At 38.3% G+C, this 22,257-nt stretch overlaps 3 protein-coding genes across 4 annotated transcripts; all 3 read right to left on the bottom strand.

Moving 5' to 3' along the window:
* Positions 1-156: 156 nt before the first annotated feature.
* On the bottom strand, positions 157-3,901 carry LOC307263339 (uncharacterized protein). 2 transcript variants are annotated; one of them, XM_080044473.1, is made up of 4 exons: positions 3,769-3,901; positions 2,798-2,971; positions 2,270-2,387; positions 157-1,846 (listed from the first exon to the last, which is right to left on the bottom strand). In XM_080044473.1, exons 1-4 carry the CDS (start codon positions 3,864-3,866, stop codon positions 1,160-1,162), a joined length of 1,077 nt encoding a protein of 358 aa, XP_079900599.1. In that variant the 5' UTR covers positions 3,867-3,901; the 3' UTR covers positions 157-1,159. The 2 variants fall into 2 exon arrangements, with proteins under 2 accessions (XP_079900599.1, XP_079900598.1); XM_080044472.1 differs by having other exon boundaries at positions 3,369-3,858.
* Positions 3,902-7,244: 3,343 nt separating this feature from the next.
* On the bottom strand, positions 7,245-10,194 carry rpl27 (ribosomal protein L27). The gene is made up of 5 exons (XM_080044446.1): positions 10,137-10,194; positions 9,548-9,630; positions 9,011-9,180; positions 7,782-7,892; positions 7,245-7,332 (listed from the first exon to the last, which is right to left on the bottom strand). Exons 2-5 carry the CDS (start codon positions 9,626-9,628, stop codon positions 7,284-7,286), a joined length of 411 nt encoding a protein of 136 aa, XP_079900572.1. The 5' UTR covers positions 9,629-9,630; positions 10,137-10,194; the 3' UTR covers positions 7,245-7,283.
* A 2,581-nt stretch (positions 10,195-12,775) lies between these two features.
* Positions 12,776-20,399, bottom strand: rundc1 (RUN domain containing 1). The gene is made up of 6 exons (XM_080044772.1): positions 20,048-20,399; positions 19,185-19,328; positions 17,601-17,759; positions 17,118-17,316; positions 16,472-16,564; positions 12,776-15,675 (listed from the first exon to the last, which is right to left on the bottom strand). The coding sequence occupies exons 1-6, from the start codon at positions 20,294-20,296 to the stop codon at positions 14,810-14,812; spliced, it is 1,710 nt and encodes a 569-aa protein (XP_079900898.1). The 5' UTR covers positions 20,297-20,399; the 3' UTR covers positions 12,776-14,809.
* Between the last annotated feature and the right edge of the window lie 1,858 nt (positions 20,400-22,257).

Below are 22,257 nucleotides of genomic sequence, written 5' to 3'. Positions count from 1 at the left end.
AACCACTAACCACTACAACCAATGCACCGATAACATAACCTGTTCATCAATAAACAATGACATAACACATTTTAAGTAGCTTTAATATGTAATATGAAACTGCATCTGTTGATCCCAGCATTTGAAATGGTTAAAACGGAGTCTTAACAATGAGCACTCACACTTAGACCTGAGTAACATATCAATATAATATTGATGGAAATATGAAACTAAACCTGGGTTTTATTATGAAAACGTATCAGAGCTTCAAACATTGACATGTCAACACCTTTTAGGGTAAAATTGTGAAATTATAGCCTGTAGTTTGTTTAATTTATTTAGCTGCTAAATGCACCACTTGTTCCCCAGCTATAAACATGTCTGTTGTTTGGAGCCTAGCACAGCATTTTTTTTTGTATTATTTTTATTTATTTAATTGGCTTCCTGCTGTGGCTGAAAACAACATTATGAAAATGGTGAGAGTGAACCCAATTAGCAGAACTGCAGACGGACATAAACAAGGATCTCAAGCTCACTTTAAAGCTCCATAAAGCCGAGAGAAGCTGCCGATACAGGCATTAACAATCTGAACTCAAACACACACCAGTAACATTCAGTCATTAGAAGAAAAATTAAGTAGAATTAGTCAAGTAATTACTTATAGTGTTTCCATCATATGATAAATATAGTACTTTTCTGTAGTCAGCAGTAGTCACTAGTTACACAGTACTGCATGTTAAAAAGGGAGTCAGCGTTTTTGGATAATGCTTGTTTTCAAAACCTTTTCGTTTTTACAGTCTAGTGAACATCTCCTCACTAACTGTAACCTGTTACCATCCGTTTTGAGTGCAAAAGGGTATGTTGCTAGCTATGGAGGGTCCCCTTTGTTTACAGAGCCTGGGCTGTGCATTTACACTTCATTTTAATTTTTTGAATAAGTGTGTGTGCACTTGTATGCATTTTGACCAGTTATTTTGACAACAAGCTACAAGTTCTCAAGAATCACTGACTCCAACTTTCAGGCACATGTAGGCCTACGTACATACAGCCCAAAATGTGTACGATAAAGAGAACATACCCAACGGTGATAACAGTAGGATGCCATGACATTAAACTATTTTATAAAAAAATATATAAATATTTAACTTTGATGAAATTGTCCTTCCCCATGGTCCCAGGCTTAGACTTGGAGCCCATTCTGGTAGTTAACCAGCAGGCAGGTGACTGTGTAGAGTTTCTCGATGCTTCCGGTGAGGGAATAGGGGATTACTGTGTTGAATATCTTGTGCTCCTTCACCCTTTGAAGGAGTTTGTCCACGTGAACCCTCAGGTTGGTGACAGACGGCGTCCCCGTGTCCCCTAACAGAAGGTCTGGTGAGTACACCTTACAGGGCAAACAGTCCTTCACAGGGTCCCGTCTGGTCACCATGACGGCCATTGTTGGTTGGAGGAGAGATGTAATGCCAGATTTCCTCAGTACTTCTAGGTCTTGGATAGAGCCCTTGTATAGAGCCGACACAAAGGTAACTGCCCCGTGGGGAGCCAAACCTATCAGGCCTTTAAAGTTGCTGAGGGGTTCAAGGGACACCTCAGAATCTGACGGTTGGCAGTGCATTTCGGTGTAGTCCAGCACCACTTGTGTATCCGAATATTCCTGAAAAACATCTGGTAGTGTAGCCCTAACCGCTTCCTCAGACATCCAGATGCTCACAGCTCCGAGAACACAGTACAGGATGTTAGCCCACGTTTTGATGATGCTGCTCTCGGCAGAATGCTGGATTTGAAACCTGCTGGTCAAGTCTTTCTGCATCTGACCCAACGAGAGAAAGGTCATGAAGAGGAAGAATTCATCAATGGGTTGCATCGGCTGTGAATGGAAAGGACCTTTTAGATGCAAGTATCTTCTTATTACAGACATAACATCACAAACATAACATTTATGTAAATGTGTTAAAAATAAAAGTAAATGTTAAAATATCAAATATTCTAAATGCATGCATGAGACATATTCAACTTTAACAGCCATATAATTCAACATTGTGATTATCTTCTTATTACAGACAGAACATTGCAAACATAACTCGTTCAAATGTATGTAAACGTGTTATGAAAATAAAAGTTAATGTTCAAATAATTAACAATAAGAGATAAATTGCCAAGCACATTAATAATACAGCTGAATAATACAGCTTAAGATACTGAAAAGAACAAGCAGAACCCAAACAGAATAAATGTGTTATATAACAAACCAAAACGATTAATTATCCACAGATTTATTCAAGATACGTACCGTTGCAATGCCGGTGTGAGGGACACTATTAGTCAGTGTCCTCTTCATGTGCGCCATCTTGTTTATTACTGGCTCTATATGTCTCCAAAAGGCCATGAGGTGAGCGTAAGAGGAAAACCTGCAGGAGACATGTAAATAAGTGAGGTGTATTGCAGATATGATAATGTCAGTTATGATGTGTATCAATAGCCTACAGTGAAATATAAAAGCACTAATTGACCTTTTTATAATAATATAAATATTTGTTTTTGTTGGTCATAAACCATATTCTGATTTACTATGAACATTGTTTTCCCTTATTCCCTTAATAGACATCTTCGCAAACACCATTCTTAAAATTATGTTTTTGCACATGAATCCTTCATTTATGCAATAGATCAATAAGCACGGTATAATCCAGTCAGTAGCATATATTTCAGATAGTAGGCTTGGCTATTGTAGTTTAATAGCTTAGTATTATATAGTAATTTATAGTATTGACTTTGTAATACCAATTCATACAGCTGAAGCAATGGCATTTTATCTCACCTTGTGTAATACTTGATGTCGTCATTGGACGCAGCAAATCGTCCCACGCCGAACTTGTTGTTGACGGCCATGTCCTCAATTTCCCACTTCTTCTTCTGAGACTCCGCACGCAGATCCTCCGCTGCCAGACCGGCCGTGCTGGAGCAGTGTTCGTGTTCGGGGTTTAAAAGCGCCCTGTTGAGTTTTGTAAATTATATGAATATATGAGTTTTTTCCACTTATGTAATGCACTGATCATGCCATCACAAATAATAGATTATTAAAGGTGGAGTCAGCGATTTTTTTTTCAACGTTAGTGATCTCCACACGATCCGCAACCTATCTGCACTCTGTTTGGCTGAAACTAAATCTGGTGTTAGTAGACAGCCTAGGTTCTGTATACTGGTATGTTTGGGGGCCCTACAAGCAACATGCCCGTAGGCTGTTTTTTACCAGCGCGCCCTGTACACAATAGGCTGCGGTTAGGCAGCAGATCGTGAGGACATTTTCACTGATTTCAAGCATTCTCCAGAACTGCTGAATCCACCTTTAATGTCATTAAACTTTTTTTTAAATCAGATACTTATTTTACCTGGTATCGACGTTAGAAGGCTTTACATCAAACTCAGCTGATGTGGATATGTCCATTGCACAGTAGGTGTGATCATTGTGGACATCTTTGTGGTCTACCTCTTCTAGAGATGCTCCTCTTTCAATAAACAGCCCTACTTTTAGCGGTGTTTCAACTGTATGACTGTAGTCATGCCACTGAAATCGGAACGGTACAGCACCTTTAATAAGCCTGCGTCGACCCTCAGGAGTTGTTGGGTCAACGAGTTGATCAGAAGTAAAGTGTCTGCTACAGACCTTACTGTGGGAAGATATGAAGTAATCACCACGGCGTATGTTTGCTAGCCACTGTCTTCTCAGTGTGTTTTCAGTTGGAAAGCCAAAGAAACTTAGCACACCATTACATTTAGATGATGCCTTACAAAATGGCACACAGCAGTGGTCCGAGGTTTGCTTCTCCTGTCTTTGAAAATGTGTTGTTTGGGACATTTTCAAACTCATGGTGCAAGAGTCTCAACATCCAGGCTTTCCATAGCAGCTTGTAGCTAGCAAGATGTAAACACAACACACGGACAGGAACTGGCCGAGCAGGACCACCCAGTCTCGCGGGATTTACATGGGTTACTCTCGCATAGCCATCTGACTTTGAATCTCGCGAGAGAGTAATATGTCCATTGGTGCACGGAATAAACGAATAGTATCTCAAAATATTAGAATATTCCATAAGGCCAATCAAATCAAAAACGTATAATTTATTTACAAGATTACAGAAATGTCGACTTTCTAGAAATAATTTTCATTCATCTACTCAACACTTGCTCTAGGATCTTATTTTGCATGAAATATTTCATAAATGTGACATGGCATGGAGGCGATCAGAGTGGCTCTGCTGAGGTGTTGCTGGAAAAGTAAATAAGCATTTCAATAAAGCTTGGCAACAGACGGAAGTATGAAGTGCTCTAAAATCTCCTGGTAGAAGGCTGTGTTGACTTTGGACTTGATTAAACCGGATAAAACAGAGGACCAACACCAGCAGATGACACGGAACCCACAATCATCACTGACAGTACAAAGTTGACACTTGAGTTCAGGCAATTTGGATTGTGTGCCTATCCACTCTTCCTTCAGACTCTGGGTTATGTCATCTGCATAGCACATCAGCAGTGATAATAACTGTGATCGTCTCTATAATATGCAGCATTAATGCAATATTATATGTAAAATTATATCCCAGTTCAAGTATTGGGTGAAAGAATAAACATACGGTTCAGAAGGTTGACATTTTTAATTTTCATGAGCTGTAAGCCCTAATCTGCTAAATGAAAACAAAAAGTGCGTGAGATATTTCACTTAATGAATCTAGAATAAATTAGCTTTTCCACATATTCTAATATGAGATGCAACTGTATAGGCTACCGTTTCTGCCACTCAGCAGTGTATGAAAGAACATTGAAGCAACTCCTGCAGTTAAACACCTTCTCCCTTTTTCAGTGGGCACAAGTAACTTAAAATGTAACTGAAGTACTTGAATAAGTGCACTTTAGTTAACTTGCCACCTCCACTCATGAAACACCGTATGATCAGATGTCTTAATCAGGCAACATTGAAACTCACCATCTGGCAATGAAAATTTGATGATTCAAATTACTAAAACCTAACATTGTGATATTCTTAAATAACTGACTAGTTGCTTACCTCAGCTGGGCTTTTTAACAGGACAATACTTGGTGCTAATATTATTCAAATATTTCCATAAAATCTATATCAGAAACTTGGGTTTAAGTTCACAACTAGTATTTTATTGTGATATACATCTTTATTACTAACAATGAATACTAAATGCCACCCAGTAATTAGTTTAGAATACCACTTGCTTAACAGCTGGCATAGAGTAAATAGGCAGTGTAAATGTTTTGTCAGTAGTGTAAAGCCTTTTGTCCTGTTACAACATATACTCATTTCATGTCAATACATTTTGAAACAGGTTAATATATATCCATATGTATATATCCTACATAGTCATAACCTGTAATAACAAGATTTGTGTAGTTACATCCGACACTCTTGTCGCCTTTTGAAAGCATATAGTAAATCCATTTTATACAGACTAAAAATGTAGCTGAATCTACAGATCACAACCTCAATTTAAAAATGTAAGTATTCTGATGTGGAACTTGGCCCAGACAGTAATCTTAATGATGAACGTCACTAAAATACATTGGTTAATATACAGGTCCTTCTCATATAATTAGCATATTGTGATAAAGTTGATTATTTTCCATAATGTAATGATAATAATTGAACTTTCATATATTTTAGATTCATTGCACACCAACTGAAATATTTCAGGTCTTTTGTTGTTTTAATACTGATGATTTTGGCATACAGCTCATGAAAACCCCAAATTCCTATCTCAAAAAATTAGCATATCATGAAAAGGTACTCTAAACAAGCTCTTAACCTAATCATCTGAATCAACTAATTAACTCTAAACACCTGCAAAAGATTCCTGAGGCTTTTAAAAACTCCCAGCCTGGTTCATTAATCAAAACCGCAATCATGGGTAAGACTGCCAACCTGACTGCTGTCCAGAAGGCCATCATTGACACCCTCAAGCAAGAGGGTAAGACACACAAAGAAATTTCTGAGCGAATAGGCTGTTCCCAGAGTGCTGTATCAAGGCACCTCAGTGGGAAGTCTCTGGGAAGGAAAAAGTGTGGCAGAAAACGCTGCACAACCAGAAGAGGTGACCGGACCCTGAGGAGGATTGTGGAGAAGGGCCGATTCCAGACCTTGGGGGACCTGCGGAAGCAGTGGACTGAGTCTGGAGTAGAAACATCCAGAGCCACCATGCACAGGCGTGTGCAGGAAATGGGCTACAGGTGCCGCATTCCCCAGGTCAAGCCACTTTTGAACCAGAAACAGCGGCAGAAGCGCCTGACCTGGGCTACAGAGAAGCAGCACTGGACTGTTGCTCAGTGGTCCAAAGTACTTTTTTCGGATGAAAGCAAATTTTGCATGTCATTCGGAAATCAAGGTGCCAGAGTCTGGAGGAAGACTGGGGAGAAGGAAATGCCAAAATGCCTGAAGTCCAGTGTCAAGTACCCACAGTCAGTGATGGTCTGGGGTGCCATGTCAGCTGCTGGTGTTGGTCCACTGTGTTTTATCAAAGGCAGGGTCAATGCAGCTAGCTATCAGGAGATTTGAGCACTTCATGCTTCCATCTGCTGAAAAGCTTTATGAGATGAAGATTTCATTTTTCAACAAGACCTGGCACCTGCTCACAGTGCCAAAACCACTGGTAAATGGTTTACTGACCATGGTATTACTGTGCTCAATTGGCCTGCCAACTCTCCTGACCTGAACCCCATAGAGAATCTGTGGGATATTGTGAAGAGGAAGTTGAGAGACACCAGACCCAACACTGTGGATGAGCTTAAGGCCGCTATCGAAGCATCCTGGGCCTCCATAACACCTCAGCAGTGCCACAGGCTGATTGCCTCCATGCCACACCGCATTGAAGCAGTCATTTCTGCGAAAGGATTCCCGACCAAGTATTGAGTGCATAACTGAACATAATTATTTGAAGGTTGACTTTTTTGTATTAAAAACACTTTTCTTTTATTGGTCGGATGAAATATGCAAATTTTTTGAGATAGGGATTTTTGGTTTTTCTTTACTTTTTTGCCAAAATCATCAATATTAAAACAATAAAAGGCTTGAACTACTTCAGTTGTGTGTAATGAATCTAAAATATATGAAAGTCTAATGTGTATCAGTACATTACAGAAAATATTGAACTTTATCACAATATGCTAATTATATGAGAAGGACCTGTATACATCTTCCTCCATTACGATTTAGACAACAGGTAAAGTCAATGAAGATTCAGTCAAAATCAATTTTTTTTAACATTTATTTGTGAAACCGAGTGAAGTTAGAATCTGAGCTTCTGGAAGAACCACTTGTTTTTGCCTGTCTTGTACCTGAAAACAAAAAACAAAAAAGTTAGCACACAACATTACAGAACGGAAAACCTTCTTACCTGCTGGTATGTGACCAAGGTTAACTGAACACAGGTAACTTATCTAAACTATATGACAAATAAACAGTGCAGTAAGTTGAAAAGCCTTTCGACCCAATTATTTAATGACAGCTATAAGTTAGAACATAACAAACAATCCTGAAACACAAAATATGCTTCCACAGAAGACATGGTTGTTTAAGGGCATTTTCTGCCTGTAAAAGGATATAAGGTCTGTCGCATTACCAAAAGAGTGTGTTGAAGAAAACGTTTCAAGTTGATAGGTTGGACTGATTAATACACATAGTCAGACTCCTCAACACTAAGCTTAAGTGGTTAAATAAATGGTTATAAAAAAGGTTCAATAAATAGGATACCAAGAAAACCATGTGGACTTCAGATGAGACTTACCTCTCCTCAAACTTGACCTTTGCCTCCCGTCTGGCTTTGCGCTTGAGAGCAGGATCCCTGAAGACATCCTTGTTGACAACAGTTTTGTCCAGAGGAATATCCACTGAGTATCTGGAGGAAAAGAGGAGTTATTTAAACCCTCTACTCATCAAAAGGTGGCTTAATGAACAATACAACTTTTCTTAGTATGCATTTAATGCCATGTCCACACACACACGCGCGCGCACGTATTTCTGAAACAGTAGCGCATCCTGTGCGATCAGGCCCTTTGTCCACATGCAAACATTGAAAACTGACAATAAAACCAGAACATTTCAAAATCTCCCCCCAAAGTAGAGATTTTGGAAACCTTAATTTCTGCATTAGTGGGGACAGGTAAACCCAAGTTTTGGGAAACGATGGCATCATGACTTCAATTTGAGCATGCGTCTCCGTTTGACGTTACACATTATCGTCACAGACTAGCCTGGCAGGATTACATTTATTGTCTAAAAGACCGCTGGGGTGAATTGTTCTGCAATTGTTTTTTTTAAATGTCCATGTTGACATGGCCTTAACATTTCAGTCCACATATAAGTCTACTTATAGGAATTTAACAGTTATATGAAATCATGCAGCCTCCAACACAATTGCTAAGGAGAAGCATTCTAGGCACAACAAACACTCTCCCTGGCATCATATTTAAGGAAATAAACACTCTGGTCATACATGTTTACTAGCGTTGTTCTACAGCACGTTTACCAATATCATGGTTGTTCAACATTGCTCCACAATGAGCCAGTGTGCGAGTTAATTCAGATTGCCTGACAAAAAGCATCATCCAACTCACTTCGATTACAACTAATTTAATTTGTTTTAGTATCTAATAATTCATCTCATGGTGACTGCAGCTGGGAAAAAACATTGTTTTATAAACGCAGAAATTATACAAAAGTGATAGAAAATCAGAAAGTATATGGTTTACCAGGTGCCTACTAACTTTAACTCGCCATGTTTTCTTGTCTAAATGCAACTTTAGAGTTGTAGTTTACTTCTCTCTATGAATTTCTATGCCCACAGGATTAGTTTTACTTTTTAATTCAAGCACCAGATATATTCTTAGAGCTGCTCAGCTTTACACTGACAAGGTGGGTTTCACAAGTTAAATGTTGAACATTACCACAACCCAAAAGGGTTTTTACATCAAATGGATATACTTTGGCTTGAGAAATAGACAAAAGGACACCAACCTGGTGGGCATGAGGTGGTTGTAGTTGAAAACCTTGACAAAGGCCTTGATCTTAGACCTCTTGGCAATCTTCTTCTTGCCCATGGTTGTGGTTACTTTACGGGGATAACGGTCGATGCCTGCGACCAGAGCGTGGCTGTAAGGACGGTCGGTTGTGCCATCGTCAATGTTCTGCATAGAGATATTAACAGAATATTAACAGTGTTAGAGTAGGCAGGCAATTGTTTACATTTTTCAGATTTTGCTCATTGAATAAGTTGCTTTAATATCATGTTTGCAATAACATCTGCTTGTTCAATATCATGATGCAATTTAATTAAGCTTTGGGATTTAGATTTGGTAAAGTGTTACAGGTTATTGTTGGAGTCAAGTCATGTGCAAAAGCAGCAGCTTCATTAGATGAGCATTGGAGCCTCTTTTGATGATGAATTATCTGGTATGTTTCCAGTCTGATCATGGCCGTATTCATGCGAGTCTGTATATATATTTACAGACTCATTAAAACAGTAGATAACATTCACCAAGAACAACGTTTTACCTTGACGATGACAGCTTTGCGCCCGGCGTAGCGTCCTGCAAGGACCATCACCACCTTTCCAGGCTTCATGAACTTGCCCATGTCTGCCACACAAAACAAACAACAGTCAACTACTTGTGATACACAACTTCACAAACAACGGAACTCATGTGTGAACCACCTTGATCAGTATGAGGTTGTGGAGTATCCCTTTAAAAGTTTCCGGACTAGTTCATACTGAATGGTCTGCTATGTTAGCATTAGCTTTCAGCTAACTAACGACTTTCACCAAATTTGAGGACCGTACAACATTTATATTCCCTCACACAATTTAAGGAGGCGGCTTGCGCTGGTTAAGATGAAATACAAGCAGAATAGCACTAAAATAAACCCCTTTAACAGACAGTTCAGCTGCCATGATGAATTGAATGCTACGGAGACGGAGCGTTGCATTAAACGCGTATTTACTCCATGTATCAACTAAATTACTGAAAATAACAGTCGCATCTCGGCTAAATTATTGATTGTCGTATGTGCGGTATGATAAAACTGTAAAAATGCCCAGATTTGAGGCGATGTTTGAAGATTATTCAAGGGAAATTTCACTCACTGATGCTGTTCTACGGCCACCGCTAACAGGAAAGGAAGTCTGGTAGGTTTTTGTCAACTTTGACCCCAAAGAGCAGAAACGTCACTTCCGTGTTTGATGTTTTTACTTCGCGAATAAAGAAAAAATACGTATTTTTCTATTATTTTATTTCCTTGTAACTTAAATAAAGGGCACAAACTTATTGGCTACAAAATATTTTATAAAATAAAATAAAAATAAGTTGTGTTTATCTTTTTATACAGCTGTAGGACTTATTATGGTGGAAGAGTCGAATATATGAAGGACCAAACTGGCATACCGTAATTAAAAAAATAAACAATTCTTAAATTAATTAATACGCCATTAAGTTTACCAAAAAAAATAACCCTAGGCATTAATAAATGATAATAAATGATAAAGGGACGCACACACACACACACACACACACACACACACACACACACACACACACACACGTATATATATATATATATATATATATATATATATATATATATACAGTCCCCTCCATAAGTATCGGAACAGTGAGGCCAATTCCTCTATTTTTGCTATAGACTGGAAACATTTGGGTTTGACACCAAAATATGAATATGAGACAATAGATCAACATTTCAGCTTTCATTTCCAGGTATTCACATCTGGATCTGATACACAACTGAGAAGATGGCATTATTTGTAATGGAACACCACATTTTTAGGCGAGCAAAAGTATTGGAACAGATAGACTTAAAATAAATTAAAGTGAATAAGACTTAATATTGTGTTGCAAAGCCTTCGCTTGCAACAACTGCATCAAGCCTGTGACCCATTGACATGACAAAACTTTTGAATCCTCCTTTTTGATGCTTTTCCAGGCTTTCACCGCAGCCTTATTCAATTGCTGTTTGTTTACTCTCTTCAGTCTCCTCTTTAGCAGGTAAAATGCTTGCTCTATAGGGTTTAAGTCTGGAGATTGACTTGACCAGTCTAAAACCTTCCATTTCTTGACCCTGATTAACTCCTTTGTTGTTTTTGCAATGTGTTTTGGGTCATTATCTTGCTGTATCATGAAGGATCTTCCAATCAGTTTGGTTGCATCTTCCTTTAAATTGGCAGACAAAATGTTTGTGTAAACGTCTGAGTTCATTTAGCTGTTGCCATCATGTGTTACATAATCAATGAAGATTAATGAGCCCATCCGAGAAGAAACCATGCAAGCCCAAGCCATGGGCTGTTTCATAGATGAGCTTGTATGCTTGGGGTCATGAGCAGATCCTTTCTTTCTCCAAACTTTAGCCTTTCCATCACTTTGGTAAAGGTTTATCTTGACAACAACACAGTAACACATGATGGCAGCAGCAAAATTAACTTAGAAGTCTACAGAAACATTCTGTCTGCCAATTTAAAGAAAGATGCAACCAAACTGATTGAAAGATCCTTCATCATGCAGCAAGGTAATGACCCTAAAAAACTGCAAAAACAACAAAGGAGTTCATCAGGGGCAAGAAATGGAAAGTTTTAGACTGGCCAAGTCAATCTCCAGACTTAAACCCTATAGAGCATGCATTTTACCTGCTAAAGAGGAGACCGAAGGGTGTAACCCCCCAAAACAAACAGCAACTGAATGAGGCTGCGATGAAAGCCTGGAAAAGCATCACAAAAGAAGAATGCAAAAGTTTTGTCATGTCAATGGGTCACAGGCTTGATGCAGTTATTGCAAGCGAAGGATTTGCAACAAAATATTAAGTCTTATTCACTTTAATTTACTTTATGTCTATTTGTTCCAATACTTTTGCTCACCTAAAAATGTGGTGTTCATTTACAAAAAATGCTATCTTCTCAGTTGTGTATCAGATCCAGATGTAAATACCTGGAAATTAAAGCTTAAATGTTGATCTATTGTCTCATATTCATATTTTGGTGTCAAACCCAAATGTTTCCAGTCTACAGCAAAAATAAAGGAATTGGCCTCACTGTTCCGATACTTATGGAGGGGACTGTATGTATATATATATATATATATATATATATATATATATATATATATATATATATATATATATATATATATATATATATATATATATATATTTATATATATATATATATATATTTATATATATTTTCACATTTTGATCACCATTTGGTTAGCTTTGTATTAACTCCCATATGTATTTGCTTTCACATTTCATTGTTAAATAATCTATTAATTTTAAAATGTATTAATTTATGTATGTTTAATTTAAAATAAATGTAAATGTACCAGGCAATGTATTACTACCCTTAACCATTATTTAGAGCAACTTTATTTTACTTTTGGTGCATTAACAATATATTAATTTTACTGAGTAATATTTTTATAATTTTGTCAGTAACAATCCTGCATTCGGATCTTCTACCGAAGGGAAACTTACTCATTACTTGTAAAAGTCGTTATTTGGAACTAAAGGTATAAGAAGTAAAATAAATTAAAGTATCTAAAGCAAAAGTACTCATATTCAGTATTCATAATGATCCTCTGCATGCATTACAGAATATGCCGTTGCAAGTTTTGTATCGGGAAAAAGGAAAACGACTCCCAGAGATTAGTTTACTGTTTAATTGGTTTTACAGCTGTTGGTATGCAACAAACATGATAAAAAACACAATTCATACCTCCCAATAAATTATTTTGATTAATTGATTGATTAAAATGTTTAAATAAAAATATAAAATATCACAATTTCAATGATTCAATGTGTTTGTGGTTCCCAGAAGAACACACTATTTTCAGCAGTTACTTTAAAAGTGTTCTGATAAGATATATGCTAACATGCAATACAATAAATAAACTTTTTACTCTTTAACATATACAAATCACAATATAACAATTGAACAAAATGCAAGAAAACTGGGAAAATAAGAACCAAATATATAGTGTTTTATATTTACTACTACACAAACACATTTACACAGTAACATAAAATAAACAATAAATATGTCTCCAGGTGCACTCAGTCACAAAGTGCATTGACATGGAATATGGTTTTGATTTGGGGAATTACAAATGCATTGATCATCAATCTGTGGGATTGATACACATGTGAGCAAAGGAAAAAGTTTCAATCCCATTAACTAACCTCCGGTTTAAAGCATCTATGGTTTGTACATTCAGTATTTAAGGATACGATACGTGCAACTCAACTCTCTCAGGAAGATAAAAATATTATTTTCTGGAAAACAAGAGTGAACAAAGTGAAACCTTTTATATTCTACAATCATGTTAAATATGGGATGTAAGCTATTACACCATTAAATAAATCCGTATACACACCTGGAATCAGAGGGACGCAGCAGTTATAGGGATACAGGGTCTAATTTGTTGAGACAACGTGCAAGATAACAGATTACTGCTTCAGAGGTTTTAAATGGAGTGGGGTCAAGAGCCAATTACAGCTGCATAATGTCACAACACTTTAACTTCAATATCACCTGCATCATAATGGAATCTGTAAAATGTCAGTTTTTCATTTTAAGGTGAAGCTGAGTAAGGCTGGATATCATTTAAAAACAATTTGATAATATCTAAACAGATACCTTGACCTCGATACCGGTTCCTGAACGCTACTTTTTTCCATGGTACTTTTAACAACCATGCAAATAGTTTTGAGTGCAAAATGTAAAGTAGCAATTCAGTATGTTAGGCTCCCTGACTGCGTAACCCATGTTGTACCCTAATGTGTTTTCCCTGGATGCCTCCCCCAGCACTTTCTTCGATACATATGTAGTATTTCAGTCGGTACCAAAAAGTTATCCAACTTCAATACCCAGCCCTAAAGTTGAGTGCTACTTTTTAGCTTCACGATCAACCAGTCTGCTACAAGTGACTTACAAGCTAAATAATTGACTCAATGGAGCAGTAAAAGCACATATAAAGTACATCAGAGCTCTTGGTTACTGTGTAGACACCACAGTACCACTCCATATTACAGTACTCATTACTATACAGATCCACTCTCTCTCTTCGCTGCATAGGTTAGGGCACCGTCACGTACACAGGGGGACTGATACGGAGGGGTGAGAACAGGTCGCAAAGGTCAGGAAGGTTTCACTAAAGATGAGGTAATCTCAGTCTCCGTTCTAAGGCATGTTAACAGTACAAGCAGCATTGTCTTTTTGGCATCTTAAACATAGTGGAACACATCGATTATGGTTGCTTACAGTTGAAGCTCACACAACATAATCACCCATGCATGTACTGTAGACGTCACACATTTTAATTTTTACCGATGAAAGATTACATACTTAAAGCACAAAGTCAGGCTTATGTTCCTAGAGCACACTCACACTTTGCAATTGCCTCATTACGATGCGTTTATATTTTAAACGCAGGGTTTGGGGGTTGGCTTTTGCTGCATTTAATCCAATTCTTTTAAATAATTTATAAGCCCATTTTTCAGCAAATATTACACCTAAGCATCAGACCAATGCCAACCATTCGTCAAATTTGTTTTTAAATGTCCGTCTACAGGAGCACACCTTAAGCGAGGCCGTCCTGCTTGTGCTCGAATATGGTCATCCCTAGAGTGCTGAAGCATGGCAAGGATTGCCTAGTGTGAGTGCACCCTAAATGCCAGTAAAGAGCAGTGGAGTTTAGCTGATAAAACACTAGATTTCTGAGATTTTCCTTTACTTTTCATGGACTTGTTGCCTCCTCAGAAAGCATCCTTAATGTTCTTGAGCTGCCTGACGGCCAGGTCCACTGGGAGGTTAAATTTGAGGTGGCTGATTCGGCCCAGTATACGCAGCGCCCCCTCGAAACCAGTCTGGGCCATGTAGCTCCAGGCCTGGTAGTGTGGGTGAACTAGAGTCCCAGACTTACACAACAGGTTGAGCCACGACACCAGCCGCTGCTCATTCAGTGCCATGCACACCAGCGCTTTGAACTCTGTGTCCGGCCCTCGTTTGTAGCGTCCGTGCTCCTTCAGCACCGTGTGAATGGCCCACAGCAGAGACTGTTTCGGGGTGACGGTCACTGGGCCGCCACCTACAGGAAGACTGAAGGACTGTGAGAGCTGGCGGGCCGGTGACTCAACAAAGGCCTTACCGTTTTTAGATTGGTAGAATTTAACAAAGAGTTCCCACGGGTGCATGGTCTGTGGGGCTGAACTGTAAGGCAGAAGGCAGGAAATGGGTGCCAGCACCAGGCTCATGGTCTGAGAGGGTGAGAAGAGACCGTGAGCCAACAAGTCTCTCAGAGCGAACGCCAGCTCCTTCCTCACACAGGCAGTCAGTTCGTCTCGAGGGCCCAGCGCCATGTTGCTGGTGTAGTTCACCACGTGCTCGAGCGCTGGCTGTCTGCCAGAGCCCAGAACCCGCACCTTCTCTACAGCGGCCTCCAGACGCTGCAGCACGGGCCCGTAGTCCTGCTGTCCCGTACACTCTGGAGACCACACGCTCTGAGGGACGCGGCCGGGCGCACAGCCAAACTGACTCACAGCAAAGATCTGCAGCACGGCCAGGGCTTTCTGAATGAGCTGCAGGCCGGTCTCACGTATCTTCTGGGCCTGCTCTGGGTCCACTGCAGTGATAGGAGGATAATAGACTTTTATTGGACAACACTTTTGAATAACACCTCCAGTAAACACTTAATTTTTATATATTTCTTTTTGTACTAATTTTTTTTTTTGAATTTTCAGTACGAACAAACAAAAACAAACAGAACAATACAGCCACGCACAGTTACAATCATGAAACAAACATTCAATCCACTTCTTCCATCTTGCCAAGTACAGAGATATTTTTGCAATTCCAGTAAACCTTTTAAAAGTCGGAGCATTTATATATTTTGGACAACATTTTTGAACAACATTGTATGGGAGCCTACTAGCACAACTACTCAAAGCTCACACGTATCACTCAAGACAACTGTGAAGATAATGGGGAAAAAAGAAAAAAACTATCTCCAACTCTATATGAAAAGTCCTTGCTCAGGGAGGCACAGAACATTTTAGATGCTTACACATTCAGAACCCAGAATTTCAAAACTGCCATTAAGCCATCATTTCAGAGTGCTAAACTGGTACAAAAATCACCCATATCACCCATCAAAATATTAAACAACACTATGTAGGTGTAGTAGTACTTTTTATTCATTATTATTATTATTATTATTATTATTATTATTATTATTATTATTATTATTATTATTATTATTATTATTATTATTATTAAGATGCATTGTGATATTGTGATTTGATTACCTTCTACTTGGTTTTACCATACATGTGTTTTTATTAGTTTGAAATAGTTTTTTATTACCTAAATCTATAGTCAGGGTGTGATATGTATATATATATACTGTACAACTGACTAACCTTTCTTGAGTCCTTGAGTTCTGGCATCGGCCCCCGCTGCCCGTGGCTGCTGGCTGGTTCCACCATCTGGTAGGAGAGGGTTGCCCACCTCATCTATTTGAAGGATTAAAAATGTATTAATTTCAAACAACTTAAAAAAAGAAAATTATCAAACAAGTGGACAGACATAAAAAAGTACAATGTACAAACATTGAAAAACATAAATACATTTTAAAAACTGTCCAACACTTCCTATACATGTTCAAAAAAGAGGTGAGAAGAAGAATAACTTAATCTATTAGAACTGGCTGAAGTTGATATACTGAAGTCCAGTATATCATTTAACGTACCAAGAATCTAAGAAAATACAATTCATTACTTATATGTTACCATCAAATGTGTAATATTATTTCTTCAAAAATATATAAAACTTATTATAGATACATTTTAGTATCAAAAGTATAAATCAGTTCAGTAGTTAAAATATAATCAAATAAGTTAAATAAACCAATTTTAAAAATCTGATATTGAACAAACTGAGGCTTGTAATGTACATTTATGAGACTGTGTACCCTGTTTCCCTTGTCGTTGTTTAATGTTGTTTTTATCTGTGTTCACATACTTGTTCTGTCTTTTAAAAGGTTTTTAAAAATGAGAGACTGTGTACCCTGTATGAAGTTGATGAACATCTCCAGGTCTCTGATCTGTGTTTTGAGCTGATCCACCAGTTGTTCCTTGACCCGCGCTGGGTTCACGATCTGAGCTATAGCAGAGTCCACTCTCTGCCTCAGCTCCTCGGGAGACAAGTTCCCAATGTCCTCGTTAAGGTTCACATCCAGCTTCTTGATCAACTCGTCAATGATGACCTGGCAAATGGAATAAAGTTACTGAAGCTGTAGGGCAGGCTAAGATTGAGCACTATGACCATACAGGTAGCATATGTTTTTAGTAGTAACAATGACTAATGGCGCTCTGACCACTACACAAGGAGCCCCCCGCCAATTTTTATATTTTCAACACAAGCTCCTATGAGGTTGTAAGTATAATTTTCAAGCTATACAATAGGTGTAAGATTCGATGGCTGATCAGACAAACCATGGCCACACATTAACACTTAAGCAGCTTCGAACCCAGTTGCCATGGCGAGTACCTTCTGCCTCTCCATGACAACAGACTGTGGCAGCGAGTCGTAGCTTCCCTCCTGATAGGCGAAGCGCTCCAGATCATCCAGCTGTGTCTTCAGCTGGAAAATGAGATCCTTCTGTTTTTCCCTCTGAGACTCCAGGCGCTCCCGCTTATCCCTCTCGCTCTGACAGGACCACACACACACACACACGCACACACGCACACACGCAAACACACACGCACACACTGATTTTAATCTTGACAGACAGAGTGACCACAGCAACATATTGAACAGAGGGTACACAACCTTCTTTCATTTTATAAATCAAAAAGATACTATGTGCAGTTCTAAACAAATTGCTGTAAGTGCTTTAGAAGTTGAGATTTTTGGTTCATAGAAATAAACCTAAATGTAAATGTCTGACCTTTTATTCACACTACTATGGAAGAAGACATGTTATGGAAGCTAAATAACCAAAAATCTCAAAATGTACCAGTGTTAAAACATTTTGTTTGTTTTTGCCTGTCGTGTGTCACCCGAATACCAATATCAACAGTCACACAATATCACACAAAAACACACAAACTAAACTCACAAAGAGTCCCCGGGCATCATACTCACCAGATCCCCCTGCAAGTAAAGCATGTGACAAAAAAGAAATGACACGAAAAGACCTTTAGGGCGGAAGAGATGAAGAGCGATAACTGCAAACAATTAACCGTGCGTCCGCGGCCCTGCTTCAGTTAAGACTGACGTGAAGAGGCACAGGGAGTAAATATGGAGGTTTGCCTTAACACCGCAGTGTAAACAAAGGCCTTTATTACACAGATAGTGGTACGCAAGAGGCATTTTTTTTGGCCAGCAGCTCTTTGAGTCAACACTTGTGGCAGAAAGCAACATTTTCTAAATAAGAGATCAAAAGAGAGGTTGGAGCAGCAGCCAGAGTGTGACGCAACTAGAAACGCAACTAGAAACATCATTACAGCCACTGCGGTGAATGAGTGTGAACGACTGTGAATGTGTGTGTGTGCCTATATCTATATTTGTATATCAGTGAGAAAAGTGTCTGTGTGATCAACTGCAGAATTAACCCTCCCTAACAAATTATTTCACTACTTATTCATTAATGTGACAATTATTTTCCTTTTGTTATACTTGTCATATATATCTTATATTATATGTATCTTAAAAAGTTATAGGTGAGTTTTAGTATTCCAAGTGTATAGGAGAACAAACAGAGTTAGAATTTCATGTAGAGTGCAATTGCCTGTTTTTCGGTAGGCTACATATGACAATAAATATCTCTGTATCATAGTCTCTTATTCAAGAGAAAGATTTAAGAGTGTTTAATGTCATATGCACAACAATGACAGCAGTAGTCCTTGGTAATGAAATGATTGGGTCTCAGGCTCCCTTCAACAATGCAATACAAAATAAGAAGTGTATAAGAGAAACACACAAGTGAAGAGAGCAACCTGTGATCCAAACAAACACAAAACTAGTGCAAATACATGGTGCGGATACAAGTTTAAGGAAAAAGATTGGGTTAACCATATAAATATAAAGTAGATAATCAATAATAGGTCCATGATCATAGTATAGCCTCACCGAGTTCTCCAGCTGTGTGGCGTCCGTTGTCCGGCAGCCCACTACATGCGGGCAGCCTCTGAAGGCGAACTCCTCCAGCTCTGCCAACATCTTCTCCTTCTCCTCAGTCTGCGCGTGAACGATCTGCTTCAGTCGGAACTGAACCTGAGTGTGACAGAGGAGTTTAGTTAAAAAGTGCACTATGAGTAACTTTGGGTGTGTCAGAGAAGTGAACATTGTCCAGATATATTCTCAAAACTGAAAAAAAAGACTTTCCTTACAAAAAAATGGAACACTATTTAAAGAAAGCTACCTATAAAGTAAGGTTTAGTTTACAGCAGCAAGACCCACAGTTTTGATTACAAACATATTCTAGACTTATGTTTAGTTCCAGGTGCCTCAAAATAATTTTGTCTTGATTTATGATGATAGAATTATTAAATGCTAAGAATTACATGTTGAGAACATATGTTTTGTAAACTAAGTGCAGGCTCTGCTAATGTAAACAAATGGCCCTCCCCTGAAACTGCAGAGTGCACCTTTAAGTACTAAGTTTATAAAAAACTATAATGAGCAAATGGTAACTTTTCACCACTGCGTAACGAACTCATGGACCTATAAAAACGAACTGTGTAACAAACTGTTCATTCATTGACGAAACTATTTAAACAATTTAACATTTTCATTATATTTTAGTAAAATATTTCTGTTCTCAAAACAGGTTCAATATTTAATACACAGTCAAATATTTTATAAAATAAAGTTTATTAACAAATGAATAATTTAAATTATATTAGAAAAAATATAAATTGAATAGTGTCTTACTAGTTAAACGTTTAATAATAATTTATAATTAATAATAAAAATCTATTCTTCAACTGAACCTGAGCGAAGTGCGAAGTGAGCGCGAGGAGAGAAGAGTTCAGTAAATCCTGCTCCTCTTCCAGCTTCTCCAGACGGGCCGCCATTTCCTCATCAGTGGCCGAGGAGGAGGCTCTCTTAGTCGGCCCGCTGGTTCTCCTACTCCCGCTCTCATCTTCTGGACTAGCCACAGCGCCCACGGGTGCCCAGCGCTCCCCTTTGCCCGCAAGGACAGCCTCACTGTCCGAGGCTGACAGCTCGTCAGTGGACATTTTAGACGACGGAGTTTTTACTCCTCAACTTTAACTAGGTCGCCAGTTTCTGCTCCAGCTGCTTAATTTACTAACGTTGCGTGAACAACAACAAGGATCAGCACCGGAGAAACAGGTGCATCGCCATCTTGGGGAAGGATGATTCATACGTCAGACGGAGACACGTCAAGCTGACGCAATTGGGAAAACACCGGAAGTATAGAACGTGTTTCTTCGGAATAAAAGCATGGACCTATAAGAATAAAAGCCTCTATTATTAAAAATAATTCGAATTTTCATATAATGTATTATATAAATAACACAATAATATTAATTTCTCATACTTAAACTTGCAGTGTGTAGAATTTTGGGTTTTATTTCCTAGCAGATTTTGTAGAAAGTAATTATAATATCCATAAGTACATTTAATTTAGTGCATAATAGCTGAACAAAATCTTTTGAATATTTTTTTCCCCTTAGAAAGGGTCTCATATATGTCCATATTTCTGCATATTTTGGACCAAGGCCTAGTGCCGCCATCTTGAAAGTGTCATAGTTGGAATGTCATCAGGTGCATTGTTTAACATTTAGAATTGTTCTTGTCCTTGAAGGCCACTGTAGCTTCTGTTATTATTCAAAAGGGTTGGGGTTACCCAGGGAGTGTTGCATTCTAGAACTTTGTAGAACTTTCTTGATGATGTCATATTACACACTGCACCTTTAATGTTTGCACTATATACAAACGCTTACAAAAGGAGGTAGAATCACTTTAAGAGTTTTAAGGAAGATTTTTAACATGAGATTTCCATACAATCTTATTTAATAGGCTTTATAATTTGTTTCGTTCAATTTAAACAGCTCTTTTTCTTTTATTGTTCTTTTTACCTCTAAGCATGCAATGCAATACAACATGTATTATTGTAATGTGAATTTCCCCTTAGGCAATACATATTTTTTATATAGTTTTTATCTTATTATATATAGGGGAGAACGGGGTAATCTGAGCCACTTTTTACATTTGCTCCCCTCTAAGGGAGCTAAAATGATTTATCACTAAAATGTACACATTTCCCATTAATTCAGGATGTCTCCTAGAAAAGGGCATTAGCAGATTTTTTTCAAGACAAAGGGCAGTGAAAATATGATTGTTTTAAAAAAAGTTGTCATGTGGCTCACTTTACCCCAGCTGTGGGGTAAACTGATCCACTTACTTTTTCCACTCTGAAACTACCATAACAACACATGTTGTAACAGTAAGAATCCTGAAAGCTAGCTACACCATTCCAGAACTAATGTCGGACTAGTAAAAGAATGATGGGGTTTGGTCAATTAAGCAAAGCAAATTTTCTAAACACTTGAAAGTAACTCTGAACAAAATCAAATACAACATATTATAATTCAAAAGGTTTTAATAAGATTCAAATGAAAGATAGAACCAGTTAGATTAGAACACAGTCTGGGGGTCAGAACACAGGACCCTTAGAGCCAGCTAGTGTCTGGGGGTCAAAGCATAGGAAAATCAGAACCAGCGAGAACAGCCTGGGACTCAGAACACAGGAGAAGACCCAACTAGATCATAACATCAGCCTGTCATACTCTACAACTAGGCCTATACTCTACATTCCAGCCCTGAAGGTTACAGGGAAAGATGAGAAGGTGCTCTTTCCGTGTGGTTGCCCCAGGTCGTCTTCCTGGTGTATTTCCTTGGCATGATGGCTTTTCTACTATGTGTATGACATTAAAATAAGACATATGTCATGTAATATTACATTAAAATATGTTTAAGACTAAACTTAACTTGTGCCTCATGGTGGGGGAAAGTGAGACAGTGGCTCACTTTCCCCCACAGCATTTGGCTCACTTTCCCCCACCACCACAATTTGAGAAAAAACTACCTCTCTTAGCATTTCAGGCTAATCTTCAGTTATCAGCATCACATGGTTTCATATGTTGGTAGTTCATCAACACGTATGATAGAAGTT

The sequence above is a fragment of the Ammodytes marinus genome (assembly GCF_949987685.1).
Source record: "Ammodytes marinus genome assembly, chromosome: 16".
Taxonomy (NCBI): domain Eukaryota; kingdom Metazoa; phylum Chordata; class Actinopteri; order Uranoscopiformes; family Ammodytidae; genus Ammodytes; species Ammodytes marinus.
This window is presented reverse-complemented; position numbering and strand designations above follow the sequence as displayed.

Excerpts from the sequence above, each read along its gene's own strand:
- rundc1 (XM_080044772.1), bottom strand. The coding sequence starts at position 20,296 with ATGTCCACTGACGAGCTGTCAGCCTCGGACAGTGAGGCTGTCCTTGCG. Across the intron at positions 19,329-20,047 it reads TCACTTCGCACTTCGCTCAG|GTTCAGTTCCGACTGAAGCA; the intron begins GTTCAGTTGAAG and ends TGTCACACTCAG. Across the intron at positions 17,760-19,184 it reads CCACACAGCTGGAGAACTCG|AGCGAGAGGGATAAGCGGGA; the intron begins GTGAGGCTATAC and ends TGGTCCTGTCAG.
- rpl27 (XM_080044446.1), bottom strand. The coding sequence starts at position 9,628 with ATGGGCAAGTTCATGAAGCCTGGAAAGGTGGTGATGGTCCTTGCAGGA. Across the intron at positions 7,893-9,010 it reads AACCACCTCATGCCCACCAG|ATACTCAGTGGATATTCCTC; the intron begins GTTGGTGTCCTT and ends CTTTTCCTCCAG. Across the intron at positions 7,333-7,781 it reads AAGGTCAAGTTTGAGGAGAG|GTACAAGACAGGCAAAAACA; the intron begins GTAAGTCTCATC and ends TTTTGTTTTCAG.
- LOC307263339 (XM_080044472.1), bottom strand. The coding sequence starts at position 3,847 with ATGAGTTTGAAAATGTCCCAAACAACACATTTTCAAAGACAGGAGAAG. Across the intron at positions 2,388-2,797 it reads GACATCAAGTATTACACAAG|GTTTTCCTCTTACGCTCACC; the intron begins GTGAGATAAAAT and ends TGTCTCCTGCAG. Across the intron at positions 1,847-2,269 it reads CTCACACCGGCATTGCAACG|CCGATGCAACCCATTGATGA; the intron begins GTACGTATCTTG and ends TTCCATTCACAG.